Source organism: Calypte anna, chromosome 6, assembly GCF_003957555.1.
Source record: "Calypte anna isolate BGI_N300 chromosome 6, bCalAnn1_v1.p, whole genome shotgun sequence".
In the NCBI taxonomy this organism is placed as follows: Eukaryota; Metazoa; Chordata; class Aves; order Apodiformes; family Trochilidae; genus Calypte; species Calypte anna.
This window is the reverse complement of record NC_044252.1, coordinates 7,491,285-7,509,220: the sequence shown is the minus strand read 5'-3', so window position 1 is coordinate 7,509,220 and position 17,936 is coordinate 7,491,285. Positions and strand designations below refer to the sequence as shown.

The 17,936-nt window shown below is 37.6% G+C and overlaps 1 protein-coding gene across 1 annotated transcript in view; it reads left to right on the top strand.

The window, feature by feature from the left end:
• LDB3 (LIM domain binding 3) overlaps positions 1–17,221 on the top strand; it is a 117,356-nt gene extending 100,135 nt beyond the window's left edge. Inside the window, exons 10-14 of the mRNA XM_030453752.1 lie at positions 5,034–5,334; positions 6,528–6,708; positions 8,904–9,024; positions 10,435–10,550; positions 12,565–17,221. Coding sequence (XP_030309612.1) covers positions 5,034–5,334; positions 6,528–6,708; positions 8,904–9,024; positions 10,435–10,550; positions 12,565–12,654 — 809 coding nt within the window. The 3' untranslated portion in view covers positions 12,655–17,221. The remainder of the gene's footprint in view (positions 1–5,033; positions 5,335–6,527; positions 6,709–8,903; positions 9,025–10,434; positions 10,551–12,564) is intronic.
• The last annotated feature ends 715 nt before the right edge of the window (positions 17,222–17,936 follow it).

Below are 17,936 nucleotides of genomic sequence, written 5' to 3'. Positions count from 1 at the left end.
CAATACAGGTCTAATTGCAGTTGTGTTTCAAATTATCTTGTTCTGATCTTAGAAAGAGAAATTAAAAGTTGATTTTTATCTTGACACTCAAGTAAATATGAAGAGGCCAAGAATTCTAACAATCTTAGATTCTGTCTGCTCTAATGCTCTATTCTGGATTTACTGAAATTAAAACAGTGCAAACTTAGACATAAAGCAGACAGACACATCAGTTGGCTGTATTTGAGATGTAAAGGTGGAAAAAGTCAATTCAGTACTATTAAGGGTCTCAAAGTCAGTAAAGGTTTCAGGTTCTCCTCATTTGCTTTTGGCTTAGTGTGTCAGCACATACCATGTTCTCATTGAAGGCAAATATTTTTTATCTGGCAATGAAAGGAAAGTTAAAGATGGAGGGTTTAATTCCATAGTGCAGAACAGAGCAAACTGTAGCACATCAAAATATCTCCTAAATGCACTGATTGATAATAAGCCCCATGCTCATTTAGGGGGGGATATAAACTGTAGTTGTCAATATACAAACCTGTCATGGAAATAAATTTGTAGGTATATCCAGTTAGTAGCTGTGTCTGTAAAAGAAAAAGCTGGCTGTTGAATTATACTCAATTCTAAAATTGAACTCCAAAGTGACTCAGGCACAGAAGAAATTAAAGGTAAATATTTTATAGAAAATGTTTTGAGGGTTTTCTGGGTACCATTTTAGAGTTTTATATCGGTGATATAGTTGAACTTCATACTGATTTTGGAACATAAATTGGCTTCAAGACATTTGCAGTTGCAGTCCTGAGTGAACAGGAAATTGTCACTTGGGAAGTAATGGAGGAAATTGCATTTCCTGTGACAGATGGGAAAGATCAATAGTACTTTGAAACAAACCACCAAGACATTTAGAAAACTTCCTCACCCAACTTTGTCAATGCATACAAATTCTGTCCTGCAGTGTAAGATGCAGCCTCAGTTTTAGGGGACCACCTTTTCTCAAGTGATGACACGAAGCACAAAATTCATTTTTCCCATCTAATCTAAGAGCAGCTTCAGGCTTTTGCAATAACTGCACTCTAACCTTAGCAAAGAGTTTCTTAGACTTCTCTATTTGTAAATTAATATAAGGATTTGCACTGTGGAATTTGGAAGAGGAATGTATTTATGCTAGGCCTCAGTGCTTATGGGAATGAGATGACTTGTTTCCTCTAAAAATATGGGCCAGCAACTTTCAGATTAAGACACCAATTGTCTCATAAATGCAGTATCCAGAAACACGAATGAAACAGAAGCTGTACAAGACTATTTTTATCTGTCTCAGATGGAAAAAAAATAATGGGCTTGAATCTGATTAAACTGAAACCAATCTCAAAATGAAACTGCATTGTGCAGTATCTGGCTCAGGTAGATGTAATCAGTAAGACTACACTTCAAAGCAAAGCAGAGTATTACTACGACTGACCTAACTGTGGTGGGAACTTTCTGCTGATTTGTTTCCTTTCCTGTAGGGAAAGCAGTGAAATCAGTAATGTTTTATCTTCTCTGTCCCATAAATTTCATAGCCCGTTTTTTTAAGACCATAATTTTTTCTGAACAAGGCCCACTAGATGGCAGAAAATACTTGTGTATTCCTTTCTTATAGACTTACCCAGACTAGCCTAGTGCTTTCATGTCATCCAACTAACTCATATGTCAGTTCATACTAAGAAGTAAGATGATACCAAAAAGTAAGAAAGCAGATCTTGCCTTTTCAGTCTCCTAAGTCCAAACAAGGCTTCTCATGTATGTAAAAGTGCTCAAAAGCCTGATCTGCTTTTCTAGAAATGGGCAAAAAGATCCTCACAGATCTCAACTGTTCACTAAGCATGTTCAAGACTAAAACAGCAGCTTAAATACCATCTTTCATTTTCAATTATTCTAAAGAAAAATGCTGCCCTCTTGTAAAGGACTTGATGCATTTTCTGCCTTGTCTGTCTTTTCCTATATACTTTTCCAGTATATAGCATAATTTTGGGCTTCGATAATGCAGCCACGAATGTAGAAAAAGCAAAATTATTTCTATTTATGAATTACATTTGTTACTGGGAATTCATTATTAAAAATAATGGTTATGTGTTCTACTAATAAAGGAAAAAAAAAAAAGGGAAATTGTTCTCACAGTGTGAGCTAGGCTAGTACTGAAGACTAAAGCATCTGAGACTATATGACTAAATTAATCTTTGGTAACATGCCTTTTTTTTTCTGGAAGTAAAATATCCTCTTTGGAAATGGAGGGAAAATATCCAGATTGACCATTGAGGAACTGAGAGGGAGAATTCCAGTTGCCCCAGAAGCAAGTAATTGGCTTGTTCCTATGGCTGTTAAGAGAGAAAACAGGATAACAATAGACCCATTATTTCTTTCCTGTTATAAGAGAGTTTGAGCGCTGAGAGAAGCAAGGTGATAGAGGCTGGGTTACTGAATTATTTAAAGTATTAGGTTTTGACAAGGGTCAGATCAGATAATAATAATACTTTGACAGTCTGCTTTCTGATATACTGAATCTTAGTACTTTCTACCAGCAAACAGCAGCATTTATCTGCTGCTGCATTTGTTGGAAGACTGAAATACATGAACATGCAAAGTGAATTTGTATGGCAGTAGCTACTAAGACAAAAGAGTTACTCATAAAAGCTGAGGATTATAGCTATATGATAACAAGATGGTAATTCCCTTTTAGTAACAATAGCTAAATACCAAAGTTAGTGAAACCTTTCTAATATATTGCTATGACATTATTTGAAATCTATAGCAATTCCAAGCTGTTCACAGGGGGGAAATACGTTGTAATAAATCCATCCTATAAAACTAAATTTTGGTGAACAGAGAACTCTGAGCAGTTGTGAACACCCAACATTCATCATTTTGCAGTAATTCCCCTGGTATCTTCTTTCAGCAACTAGGGAAAAAAAATTACTTTGCTGCTTTATTTTACTATGGCAAGTAGAAGTGATAGAGTGAAAAGAAATAAAAGGTACAGAGAATAAAAGACCAAGATCCTTCCCCAGTGTTTATTTTTCAAAGGAGGATAAACATTGGTTGGAATAAACAAACTGGAAAAACGACATGATGAGACTTAGGAAGAAAAAGTGAAAATTAAGAGGTGGTAAGATGAATTCTGAAACACAATAATAGAAAAAGACATCCTAGAAATGGCACCTAGACCACTTCTGGAACTCTGGGTCTGAATATCATAGGCCTTCTGTGGGATTCAGTGCCAGATTTTGCATTAACAAGAAGAGTCTCTTGGGGGAGGAAGAATCCTTTCCCTAAACGGAGAGAGCTAGAAATCATCTTACATAATTAGAGAGCCTCATCGGTGGGAGCCTTTTGAACTCACCAATTAGAGATGAAATATTGCCTTCTAATTTTGCCTAGCTTAATACCATAATACATGAATAGCAACAGCCCTAGGGTTCAAAGAAATTGCATACAAACTTGCTGTTCTAAAATCTTGAAGCACTGTTTACTGTTCCCAAGTTTTAAAAAAAAAAAAAGCCTCAAGCTAAGGTGGGATGCAGTTTTATGAAGCAGAAACTTTGTTGATGCTGCAGCATAAGAGTTTTATCAAGAAGATTCATTAGATTCAACTCTGAACTCAATAAAAAGAAGAAAATCAGAGATCACTGGGTGATCACAAGGGATTGATATATATGTAATTTAAGCACCTGCAATTGCCAGCAATCAGTGTATGTTATTCTGTGTGGCAGGGTGTGGGCTAAGGGAGGAATGTTACACAGATCATCTTCTCACCGCTTAATTATCCAGAAAAATCCAGGTTACTTTTGGAACTCTCTTCTTGGTTGAAATACCTCTCTACCTGCAAGCCTCTTAAAGTCCTAAATGATACATTTGGCTATCATTTTATTGGCTCTGGGATCCACTACCCGGAGTGTTTGCCTAGACTGCAGGAGAACTGGCTTCTGTTCCCAAATCTGTGCTCTCTCCTTTGGGCCAAACACTTCAGCTCTCTGAGCTTCCTCAAACAATCGTTCACTTTGTTTTCTTTGCAAGTGCTCCTGCACTTGGCAAAGTGGGGAAGTTTCTTGAGTAGTGACCTCAGTCCTACACAATTCAAGATCTGATGTTTTGAAAAGAGCAGGGCAATGGGAAAACTTGTCAGTATGTGCAGGCTGTGGCTTCTGCTTATTTTATGTGATAAAGCTCCTACCAAGATTAGAGCCTGGGTGCATACAAACACAGAGACAGCCTGCACTTAGGATTTTATGTGATAGTCAAAGGGTAGAAGAAAGGAAGTGTAGTATTTCTGGTTTATACTTGGGAACTGAGGCACAGAGTTACTATGCTTTGCTCGAAGTTACACGGGAAGTCTGTGGCAGAGCCAAGAACTGAACTGAGATCAGTCGTAACCACAAGTCTGGCCTTACTCTGAGTGCTGCTGGCTTTGTCTTACCCGTCATGTGAGCTGAACTGGCTCCCTCAATATTGCTTCCAGTGCTGTTTCTCTCTGGTCCCTGTGTGAGCCTGTTGTTCTGCAGAAACCTAGGAGTAAAGCCCACAAATTACAGATAACAGTGACATCTGTGGAAAATACTGCATTTTAATGAAATAATGAGATCAAATTTTAAGCATAACTTCTTATTGAAATTATGGAAAACTCCCTGTAAAACATTTATTACATGATCTAGTCTTTCTATTTTTAACTTGTCTTAAACTGATTAGATAGCAGTCTTTGAAATTATCACAGGATTGATGTATCCATTCCTGCTAGAAAACAAAGAGATGCTCTTGAAAATGGTTTCTATAAAAGCTGTTAAAGGCACTAGATGATGATTTCTGTAATGTGTGTGCATCGAAAGTCAGTGATTGTGTCCTTGGCTTCAGTCCAGAATTACTGAGCACTTAATTAATGAGACAGACCATAATTAAGGGTCATCAGAAGCTGGTTTTGTATGTGTGTTGGAGTACCCTTTGGTTAAGTATTGCTGTTGTTTTGCCATCAGAAGAAAAGACTTTAAACTACTTCTTGGTTTCTTTTGGGATACTTAACACAGCACCAGCACCAGTTCATTCCTACACCCCTGCCAACGCTGAGCCTGCAAGTCGCCCTCCCTGGGTAACAGATGACTCCTTTTCCCAGAAATTTGCACCCGGGAAAACCACCACCACTGTCACAAAGCACATCCAGCCCAGGGGTGCTTCAGTACCATCTCCTGCCTCAACTTCTGCTTACCCATCTCCAGTTTCAACTTCCTCCCATGGTCCTGCATTAGCCCGGGGAACAGTTCAGAGGGCTGAGCGTTACCCAGCCAGCAGCCGAACTCCTCTCTGTGGGCACTGTAACAACATCATTCGGTAAGGTCATGAGGTTTTGAAAAGAGGTGAAGCAGGAAAAGAAAAAATCAGAGAGACTGGTTGTTGTAAAGTAATAGAGCCTAAGACTCAGTGAAATTACCCAGCAGGGATGTCTGTTTGCTACTTCATAAATGTAACATTTCCAGAGCTCATTATGACCTTTTGTGGTTCACTTTGTATCACTGCAAAGTTATACATGCTAATTGTTTGTATCTTGGATGCTGTGGCAAATCACTGTTTTTTAAACAAGTTTCTGGTCATAAGGTACTCCTTGAAGGAGGTACATAAAACTTCATTGGAAGAGTTAGGAGGGGATTATGAGGATTATGGAGAGAAAAGGAACGAGACATCATTTTGGAAAAGCAGCCAAATATAATCATAGTTTTTGTGTCTGGAGAAAGATAATGCCTTTCTCCAGATCCATAGTGATTCATTGCATGCCTCTCCCTTCTCTTCTCCCAGTTCATTCTGCTGCACTGGTGCCCATTATTACCCCATGGACTGCTAACCAACCTGAAGTAATCTGTGTTTAGTGACAGTTTTCCTCACTAAAAGGAGCTGGTTCGGTGATGTGGAACTTCTGGTTATTGTCCTATTATATTCTGAAATTGAAAGACTCTAGTAATAGTCACTGTAACTGATTAAAATAACCAAATGTAATGCCTCTTCCATATAATCAGACAGCAAGTTGTCATCTGACAGTATGACATTTCTAGAACGTGCCACATGCAGTGCTCTCTCAGATGAAAAGAAGGAAAGAGACTGAAGGAGCTATTGTGAGGTGTGGAGTGTGTAGGTTTGGAAATTTGCCTCTATTGGAAATTCTCATGCTTTGCAATGGTAGCTTTATCTGAGGTGTTACAGCCCTGGGCCTTTTCCTGTTGACTTTGCAGCTGTTTACAAAGACCACTTATAACTATGCAGATATAAAATTAATTGATTTTTTTCAGCAGCTCTTGGTAAATACAGTGTATATGAATAAACAGTACTGAAATATATTACCCTATTGGCAAAGTGTTTGAGTAATGATCTGAAAAAAGACTATTTTTGTTCAGGCTTTTGGATCTGATTTTAATATCTACCTTCATGGTTCTAGCAGAATGCTTGTTCATGTGTATGCAGTGTTTAACAAAGTGGGTTTGTCATCAGGGTAATTTTTGCAATACCAGTAAGATAATTATGATTGTTTACAGGGGTCCTTTCCTGGTAGCTATGGGTCGCTCTTGGCACCCAGAAGAATTCAATTGTGCTTACTGCAAGACATCTTTGGCTGATATGTGCTTTGTGGAAGAGCAGAATAGTGTGTACTGTGAGCGCTGTTATGAGCAGTTCTTTGCACCATCCTGTGCCAGATGTCACACTAAGATCATGGGGGTAAGAGAACAAGCCTAACCCTTTCTCCAACTACATGGTTCATTGAAGTAGTGAAATAGTTCATGTTGTGAGGAATGAATGTAGCTATTTAATTATTTCCCCCCTTTGTAATAATAATAATTTCCCAGCCTGTTGGAAATGAGAAATTATTTTAAAATCATTTATAATCTATCCAAAATCTTGGATATTTCTGTACCTTATTCAACTCATAGAATATGTATTCTAATTACCATCTCACTAAGTGTAAAGTAAGTAACACTTTCTGGATAGTTCTTTACTCTTCACTACACTTTTCTTCCCCTTATACAGCACTTAATCTAAATTTCAGTGGAGAGGTAAGTGATGCACAGCATCCATCATCTATTTAGTGGCCAGCCCAGCCTTAAACTGTGACACTTGGGGAGGGGCTCATTGCTCTTGCTGCACCTGCTGGTAGCTAGCAAACAGCTGCCACGAGGAATTGTGCTGGATTCCTATGGTTAAGAAAATACAGAATAAATACAAAGATCTGAATTGCAGAAAGACAAAAATAGGTGCTGTTTTTTTCTTAATGTACTCATGCTTAGATACAAGGAAATTTGCTCTATGTACACATTAGCTGGTGATGAGTTTGGAATACTGTATGATAAATTTATCATATATTCAGTATATGCATGTTAACTATAGTAAATAGATTACATAATTCTCATAAATGAGGAAGCAAGGAGTACCACACTGTCTTTTCACTGCTTAGCTGTTGTCTCTTGGCATCTGTCTAAATGTTGTAATTGACAGATAAGGTGCTTTTTCTGCAATTGCCATATAGAAGTGGCAGCATCAGACACCTGTGGTGAAGCTCTGGTTCCAACCAAGTCCCTTTTGTGGCCACAGCAGTAGCAGTAATTTTACAGCAAAGTACTGACTTAACTCACCTAATTAATGCTGGCACAAATCAGTTACCCCAGTATGGATTTTCATCAGGAAAATAGCAAAGATGCCAGCTGCCTCTATTTATATAAACAAGATTTCTTAATCCTTTTTGCTCATTTGTTGGTTTTGCTTCTGATCTCAGGCTTCTAAATGGATCCCAACCTATTTATCAGTGATAGTTGTTTTGCAAACAGTAACAGAAGTTAATGAATCTCAGATGGTGATTCTCTAATGAGCTATATGGGAAATGCAAATTGGACTGTTTTGTCCATTGACTGGATTGAAAGCATGGAAGAGGACTTCAGTCCACCTTGTTGTAGTCAATGGAAATGAAAAAAAATCTTTGAAAGAGAATCAGTCTATGGATATAATTGGAAAGCATAAAGTGGGATCCAGATTCTCAATTGGTGTTCATCAGTCCCTTTACTGAAGTTAACAAAGTTAATTAATTTACATCAGCTACACAGCTGGCCTTTGCAATCAGGGCTATTTGACAGAGAAACTGTCAAACATGGTCTTGGACACAAGTAAGTTTGACAGGTTGGCAGGTAACCATGCATCAGAGCTCAGTACAGCAGCTTTTGGACTTAGACTTCTGTATGACAAGCCAAGAATAAAGCAGTAATAGACATTGCTCTATCCTAAATAGAAGGAAGCTGATAAAATCTCTATACTCAGTTCAAGAGAACATCAGTTGCACAGAATTTGTTTTTTTTTGGGAGGAACACTTGGCCTAGGAACAAGCATATTTCACTAATCACAGAAGATAAAAATGTAAGAAACTTTTTTTTAGAATTCCACATTAGTTTGGGAGGCATTCTTGTGAGAAGCTTAAAGAAATCAATACTTAATCTAAGTTGCTTTGAAACATCAGACTTAGATCACTTATGCCTTGAATGCATTTCTTGGTCTTAGAGATAAAAGCATTTATTTAACAAATCATACTCTTGCACTGAAGAGTTCATCTTAGTCATGTTGAAACAAAGGAGAAAAAAATCAGAATCTTTGGGCAGAATCTCTCCTGCAACAGTGACTGGGCATGTTGATACAAACAGCTGGCTGAACTGTGTTGTTTAATTTTGGCAAATACATTGTTCTAGAAAGTTTGCAGTGCTGTTTCCTCTTTCTTTCCAACAGAGCCCAATTTTTGGCATCCTTTCTTCTTCTGTGGAGAAGAACTGGCTGGTACAGAAGGGAAAAATTTATAGCACCTCTGTTCTGTATTTTTCACCAGTGGGTAGTTGCAGGGCATTCTATTCTGCTGGAAATTTTTGTTTGTTTTACAGGAAGTGATGCATGCCCTGAGACAGACTTGGCACACAACCTGCTTTGTCTGTGCTGCGTGTAAGATGCCGTTTGGGAACAGCCTCTTCCACATGGAGGATGGGGAACCCTACTGTGAGAAAGGTATGGCCAGCCAGCCAGTGCTGCTCAGTTCTTGTGTCCATCAGGTTGGATGGAAGCAATGGAAGAATAAAGCAGCTGACAAACAAAATCAAATCAGTCACCCATCCAGCACAGATTTTGTTTCTGCTCTTCACATACACAATTTTTTTCCTCCCTGTGTTTTTCTCAGCTTTATATTGTAAACTGGCAGAGCACTGTTCTTTTGTCTCTCTGCCCCAAAATGCCCTACCTCATTTGTCTCATTCCATATTATGCTGCTTACCTTCCATTTCTCTTCCTGCACTTTTTTCCCTGTCCCCTCCCTTCCCTGGTAGATTCTGCTCAGTAGAAATCCACATGTAAAAAATGATTCTTTTAGGGTTCTGGTAGCACTTCTATACAGCATGTGTGGATTGCTCTCTCTACTAAATTACTTGAATTATGACCTCTGGTACTTCTACCTTAGATTAAAACTCATCAGCCAACATATATGAAAAGAAAGCTCTGCTCAGATATGCAACACATAGTAGTGCAGATTTTGTTTTCTGAATGCTGTAACAAATGAGCTGCTTCTTAGCAATTATGAAGGGAAAAGGCCAAGTCTTTCCAAACTATGGAAAGGGTATTACAGTTTAATAAATGGTGCTTGCCATGCGAATGATTTGCCTGACACAATCAAGGAAGGTTAAGATTTTAAGTGATATTCCTTCTGTAAGCCCTGCCTTGTCCATTTAATGAGCTTCTGGCCTACTTCTCTCTGAAGGTTCCTTCCTTATGGTTGTACAAATAAGAGTAACTCTTGCTGAAGAAAGTAAACTAAAAAGCAATACTGATGTGGCACCTACCCTGAAAACTGGAGGTTTTGCCCTAACCTCCAATGAATCTCATGAACTCTAGATACCTTTAGAATGTCTGCAAATCTTTTTCCATGTCAAGTCTTTCCAAATGGCACTTGATATTCCAAGTAATGATGTATTAACTGGCCAGTATGGGGATTTCATAATATTTTCCCTTAATGCAGAAAGAACATAAATCCACTCACAGAAACTTGAACTATGCTTCTATACAACCCTTAAGGTAACTATCACTGGCCATTAGTTTGTTTTCTAAGGACCATGTTTGTACTTGTAAATAGCTTCCATCTACATTAAAACTAATATAAAACTAATGCAAGAAATGTAACTTCAAATTTCTTTTTTTTGTTGTTTGTTTTCTATGCTTGTGATAACAACTGTTGTGCTGACATGGGGTTTTGAGCTGTGTTGGAATAATAAAAGAAAAGCAGCAAACTTCAGTGTGTTTCTGTGAATGTAGTAGGAAACTGAGCAAAAACAATGAAAAAGTTCATCCCCTGGAACCTTTCTATTTCTCTTGGACAGCGGATGATTATGTTAAGAGTTCATTCTAAGTTTGCTTTTTGTTTTATTTTAGATTACATTGCTTTGTTCAGCACAAAATGCCATGGCTGTGACTTCCCTGTTGAAGCTGGAGATAAATTCATTGAAGCTCTTGGACACACTTGGCATGACACCTGCTTTATCTGTGCTGTAGGTTCTATCCAAATACTATCTCATTTCTTTATACTCATAAATTATGAAGACCTGAAAGCAGGAACGACTAACATAATCCCAAGGATGCAGAGGGATTTAATTTCATTTTTTATGTGCAGATGGAGAATGATTGGAGTAATTTCTCTTCTTGTCCATAAATTTTTACTAGACTTATTAAATTTGACCATCATAAGCAAGTGCTTTCTAATAAAACATCCAGTTTTAGGGAGTACATACTGCAATGTATAGCACTATTGCTGTTTCTCTTTTCAGTGTTTTAAAATACATTTAAAATAAGGGTTTAAAATAAATTAACACTATACTGAACAGTATAGCCATAATCTTACCTACAAAGCAGTGCAGGTTCTATTTCCATGCAGAATGCTTGCTGAAACTTGCAAAAAATAATCTGCTTAGAGAGAAGGAGTAGCAATTAGCATAGAAGTTGGTCAGACTCATCAATCTGTGGTGTGCATACAGCTACATAGTGTGGCCTTATTCCGAGTCTGCACACAAAGTAGTAAAGTCCATATGATAAACAGCACCTTTCATATGGTTCTAATTCAGCTGTGCTGCTCTACAACGTATTATTCGTACGGTAAGAATACCTAGAACCTCTAATTAGCCAAAAAAATGTATGTTGGCCATACCAGAAATGACAGTGACAATTTCTAATGTTTGCTGAACTCTAAAATTTAGGCTCAAGAGTCGAAGGTTTATAAATAGAGATGTTCATAAATATCTAAAACTAAACCAGCTACTGGTCTTTCAAAGGTAATTAAAGTTAGTGACACAAATGTGTGTGTGGAAATTGAAGTCTTTTTGAAATTCTAACTAGAAAGGAGTGCAAAGACAGTGAGTTTCTTTCACAAACTAACAGCTTTTGGTCACTTGAAAGACCCTTTCTCTGCACACTTTGTGTTCTTTTTCACTTGTTCAGCTGCATCCTTATGTATTTATTTAAATTATTTATGATCAAATGACTTAAATGATTTTCTGTAGAGGTGACAGTTTAGTTAATGCAGTTATCACAGGATTTTGGGGGGATCTAACTTTGTCTTTCAGTGGGTTGAGACAAATGCAAATAAATACATAACTCAATTTCTAATACACTATCCTTTTATCCTTTTATATAATTGTACTTTCACTTGCAGTTGCATACCACTGATGGCTCCAAGCCTGCCGTAAGCATTAAAACCAATGTTTATTTTTATTCCTAAATTCTGATGTGTTGATTTCCTTAAGGGGTTCTGGTCAACTGTGACCATGCAAGTGGTATTGCTCTACCCTGTTTAGATACTATACAATTCCAAGGCAACTTAAGCTGATCTAAACCTGGGCTGTCCTGCCTCAGCTGTGCATTCTCACATGCTTTGTTATGGCAACACAAGTGCTTATGCAGCCAGGCAGAGAACTCTAGGAGCTGAAGAATAACTTGGTAAGAATAAGTAATTAGTCTGCAATGATAGTGGCTGGCTGAATGACTCACTCCTTCGTCAGCACCCATACCAAAACAAAGTAAGAACAGGAATGAGCATCTAATGGTACTGTGGCAGGATGGTACCCCTGGGGCCATGGCAACTAACTGGAGCTTTTGTAAAATCATACCTTACAAGGAGCAGAATCTAGGTCTTAAAGTCTGAGCTGCATTTGCTACTATCCTTTGACAGCCTACCCAGGCACTGCTGGGACACGCTGAACCTGCCTGGGGGCTTATGTACCCAGACTTCATTTTCATAGAAACTAGTGATCTTAGTGGGTAGAGGTGGTAGTAAAGTACAGAGAACTGATGCAAACCAGAACCCAACCTCAGCATGGAGTAGGAAAACTACCAAGACATGCACTTTGATGCACTTTGGGGAAATCAGATGGACTTTTGCCAAAGAAATGTTTGAGCAGAAGAGAAATGCAGTTGAAATGGAAACATCTTTCTTTCTCTCTCTCTCTCCCTTTTTTTTAAAAATTTTTATTATTTTAAACAATTCCTGATTGTATTTATTGTTAATTCTAGGTATGCCATGTGAATTTGGAAGGTCAGCCATTCTACTCTAAGAAGGATAAGCCACTGTGCAAAAAGCATGCCCATGCCATCAATATTTAAAAGAAGAGTTGGCACTCAGTAATGCCGAGGGAAAAGAGATGAGTAACTGGGCAATGATAAAGTTGATAACCATGGCTAGTGTTTCTCTTGGTAAAAGCTAGGAAGTTGATACTCTTGAAATTTAACCTCTTTCATAAATGCAGAACATGCTTTTGCAAAGTTACTACAAAAACCTACTGAGTGAACAGCTAAAAACAAATTAACTGGTCCGTTATTAGGGCAAGAGTTGTGGGACATACTGAAATTAACTAAAAAGTGTAATATAAAAAGTTATGTCTGAATACAATTTCAAAATACCCACAGCAGTTTTACTGCTTAGACCACACACTGGTGTTTAAAAACAAGTGGAAAAGTCCTTTAGTAATAAGTAATTTTCTTTCTTAACAAGAATAAGTGCCACATGTACAATAATCTGTAGAACTGAAGGCCATAGCTTTCAAAGGGCAATAAAGAAATTAGGGTTTCCTCTATGAAAAGTGAGTGCTATTGCATTACATTGTGGTGCTTCCTCATAGCGTCAAATATTCTAGGTTCTTTCCAAATAAAAAGTCTGCCTTGAATTCATATGTAGCTGGAAAGCCTAGTAGAGAATCCATAACTTAGTTTGAAAATAAAGTGGAAACAGAATTTTTTCCTTCCATAACTCAGTAAGACTGAGAAAAGCATGTCAGTCTCACCAGTGCATTTGGCTTATAACACGCACAGGAGATTAATTCACTTTCACATCATAATGGAAAAGGACAACTGGCTTTCTCCAGATTGCTCTTACATTGAATGGAAGAGAGATGGTTGGCAGGGCCAGCTTTTAATTTGAAGCTAGTTTTCTTTATTCTTGTGGGGAAAAAAAAAATTCCAAGTTGCTTTAGTCTCCAATTCCCATTGGTATCATTGGGAGGTAGGAATCTGCCTTCCTCCCACCATGAACACAGAAGGGAGGCATCCACCATAGCACAGCTAGGGAATGGGAGACAGGTTGCAAAAGCTCCCTGCTTTATTCCACAGATTTAGGAAGAGGACACTTTTTTTTTTCCTATTTTGTAAATTAACATCGATTTATGATTCAAAAGGCAGCATAACACCACAGGCACATACTCTTTATTACTACCATTAGTTTAAATGCAACACATCCTTAATTACAGCAGTGTTTGCCATTGTAAAAGAGTAGATGGACTCCAGCAATTAGGATAACCACACAGTGATCTTTTCTAATATTTAAAGAATAATTTTCAACTTTTCTAAACAGTTATATGCAAAAGAGCAATACTTGTAGCACTGATAATACTTTCGAATGTTTAATTTTAAATATGAATTACTTTTCTATTGGAGGTAGCACTTCTGTCTGTTGGAAAATTGAGATTAAGTGGAAAGTCTGATCACTGATCAAGTTTTATTAATTTCTTTAAGTGAGAATTACGATGTGTACATTGACAGCTTTCAGTACTAACAGTTTTGAATTAGTATTTCTGAGGCTGAGGATGCATTCTGTGGGACACATCAAGGTGCCATCTGCACCCTATTTTACCTTGTCTTTTGAGTAACAAGAAATCACATAGTATCAGTTGAGTTTTCCTTCTGGATAACACCTGTTTTAAGAAAACTGGCGTGTCTTTTCAGGGATAAAGAACTATGCACAGCTGGGGAGGGAATAAAAGAAATTTGGAGTTCTAATAAATGAATTGAGATGCAGGCAGTCTGCATCTTGGACAAAAATAAAAACCTGAACTGCCCGTGGCAGTTTTGACATATATGACCTATATTTATTCAGCAGGTATCTTAATTCTCCCAGATCTGAGTGCCATAGGGTCAGATTTTTACACACATGAATTATTCTAACAGACTTGTTAATTATATGCAAAGTCTTTTTTTTTTCTTTAGCAAACAAATTTTCTGTTTTCAGTTGGTGCTGGGCTGGTGTGAATATGGTTCCACAGATTACAAAATCCAAAGATTTGGCCCATAATATTCTCTAGAGAAATAAATTGTAATCATGGAATTATTTTTTCACTCATACTTCACTTCATTAAATACTTTTTCATAACAGTAAGGCAACTCTAGATTTCCTTTTAATTTTTGAATGTCATTCAACAAAACAGTGTTTATTTTTCTCCTATTTAGGAGAATTCATATCGGCATATTATTTACCATTGAAGATATTCTTTAGGCAGATTTCTATGTTACCCACTGTCTGGGAATAGCTTCTTACTATCACCATCAAAACAGGGATTCATACTCCTTCAGAGGACACAAAACATCAGGGTCTGTGATGCCTCAGAAGAGATCTTTCCCCTCCGATCTGTGTGTCTTTGTGCATGGCTCTCTGTTTCACTAAAAGCTCCCTCTCTACTAGCAATGTGAAGGATAAAGCATTTTAGGAGATGGTCAGAGCTCCAGGGCTGCAGTTTAGGCAGGGGTACAGCCTGTGCAGAGATGCTGGTAGGCAGCATAGCTGGGACATTCACAGGGGAGCCCAGATTTCCAGCCCGTGAGTTGCTGGGGTGGACAGGGGTGTGGGAGACAGGAGTCTGTGTGGGCAGGAAAAGGCAGGTTTGGATCAGAGAAGGGAGGGCACCTGCATCAGCCAGAATGTAAGGCCTCTGGTTGAGTGTGAAAAGATGAGGTGATGAGCAGAGAGGAAGCTCTTCTGAAGCAGGAGCTGGAGGAGGGGAAACAGCGAGGTAAGGACAGTTTCATCAAGCTGACATATTAGATAGTTGGGGTGGGGTAGAAGGGGGGGTGGGAGGAGGAGCCAGGATGACTCCCTACAGTCAGGGAAAGGGCTTGAAGGAAGAAATCAGGGTACAAGTAGCTCACAGTAATCCAGAGAGATACTATGAATATGAATAGAGGGGTGAGCAAGGATTGGGATACAGGATCCAATCTTGTAATTTGAAGTTAGTTCTGCAGAAAGGTGAATGTATATTATATATATTGTACGCATAGCTGAGCTAGCTATGAGAGTGGCACCAGTGAGAATGCAGCAGCACAGACTTCAGTGGGAGCCACACCAGCTTGAGAGAGTCCTGAAAATTTCACTGGGAAAATTTCCTTTTCACTGGGAGCTGTACTAACTTGAAAGAGGCCTGAAATTTTCATTGGACAGATAACCTGCACTGCAACACATCCCTGATTCCAGCTGGTGTCTGAGCAAGTGAGATTAAAGCTAGTTTACATATCACTATAGGAGGTACAGTGATATCTCTGAATGAAGAACAGAGATACCCTGAGGATTATCATGTAATAAATTTCCTGTTTTAACTTGTGCTGCTTCATAATGTGGTCCAAAAATAGGATACCCACCCTTGATATCTATATTAAGATAAAATTTTTGCACATATCTGAACCAGAAATTTGTGAATAATAAGGTAGTATTTCAACTTTCACGGGGGTAAAATACCACATAATGGTTGATACTCTTCTGCCACGTGTCACCCTTGTGATATGGGGGCAAGAAACATGCATATATACATATATATATACACACACACAAATATATATATTTAAAAATAAGCAGAATTTGGCTCTTCAACTACCCCTGAACATAAATGCTGTACAAAAATATGCAAGACAATGTGTACTTGTTTATGTTTTATGTCTTGTAATAGATGCTTGGGACAAGTTCCTCTAAATGTTTCTCCTGATTCTCATTAATGTGGGGTTTTACATACTAAAACAAAGATACTGTACCACTGAATGATCAACTAAAAAGACCAGTCTTTTATCTCACTAAAACATGTTCAGTAACTTTTCAGTCAAAAGCTTCAAACACTATATTAATGTTTTTCTTCTTGTCTGTTATTTTTGCAGAACAGGGTAAATTAGATGCTTCCAAAGAAGACTGCTTTTATTATCTGGAAATAAAAAAATGAGTGGGAAAAAACCCCACTCATTACTTCTTTTTTTTGGTAGTTCTTACTGTATTTGATTTACACATTAGGCATTTCTAAAATCCATACAAAACAAGTAAAAATATTTTACTTTGGTCCTTCAGTGGTCAGTACTTTGAACGAAATGTTTTGTTAAAGATTATCTGTATTTATGTTTAATAATGTGAATGTCCACAGCACTGAACAAACTTATTAGTGTCTAATGCTGGGCACACTAATGTTTATTTTCAATACTTGTCTCCTAGTAGCAGATACTAATTTGTTTAGTATTTATAAACATCAGAATTTGAAGCTGAGTGATTTCTTGCCTGCAGTGACCATATTAGAAGTCTAGGTTTTATAATATATTGACATGTTGACTTGATGCCACAAGTGCCCTTGCTTTTACATCTATATTTTTTCTTAAGTTCCTAGTTATTTCAGAAACAGACTGTAGTGTGGTTTATGAGGTGTGAGTAACTACCTTGCATGGATTATCTGTGCCAACATGAATAAGACAGTCTAGTAATAAAAGGAATGTGCAAATACAGTTAAACCTTTATGATTTGTGCATATTTTTATGGCATGTGAACAGCTGACAGCTTTCAGCCATGTAACACTGATAAGAAAGCACACAAAACTTGTACTCTCTACTTCAGACCTGAAAATAAAAATTAAAAGCATTGGTTTCAAGCTTTATTGTATTTCAGTCTTGAATGTTTTATTAACCATATAACACTCTTTCCAACCAATGTAAGTATGCTTAAAAGATGTAGTGTGCTAACAGTACGTGTTGTAACATACCAAGACTTGTATAGTCACAGGCCTTATTGTGTCAACAAATACTGTTTATAGTAACTTTAAGGAATGGGTAAATTCTGTCTTGGGTTACATTGATGCATCTGGGAACAAACTTTGATTGCATAAGTTCAGGTGGGTGTTCTTCTATTTTTTTGTAGAAGTTACTTCAAACAATAAACAAAACATTTAAATGTCCTCGTTGAGCTCTAGTGCCAAGAAATACTCCCCAATGAAAGGATATTTTCATACAACAGTGTGGCTTACAAAAGCAGCCATTTTGTGCATTCCTAATCCACACCCTCAGGAATGCAGGTTTTTTTAAAGATAGAACTAATTATATTAAATATAATCAAGAATTTAGAGCATAATTGGGCAGACTTGGCTTTAGATATCATTACAAAGTACAGCATCAGGAATCACAACTTTGCACTTGGATTTTATTTTACAACCCTAATTTCTGTTTACAAGGCACATAAGGAAAAGCAGAGTTCAAAAGAATGAACAGAACATAGCAATTTTGAGCTGACAGAAAAATGCATGTTTTTCAGATTGGCTGTTCTGATCTTTAACCTTTGCACAAGACAGTGGTTCCTCAACTGTGCACTGTGATCTCTGGAG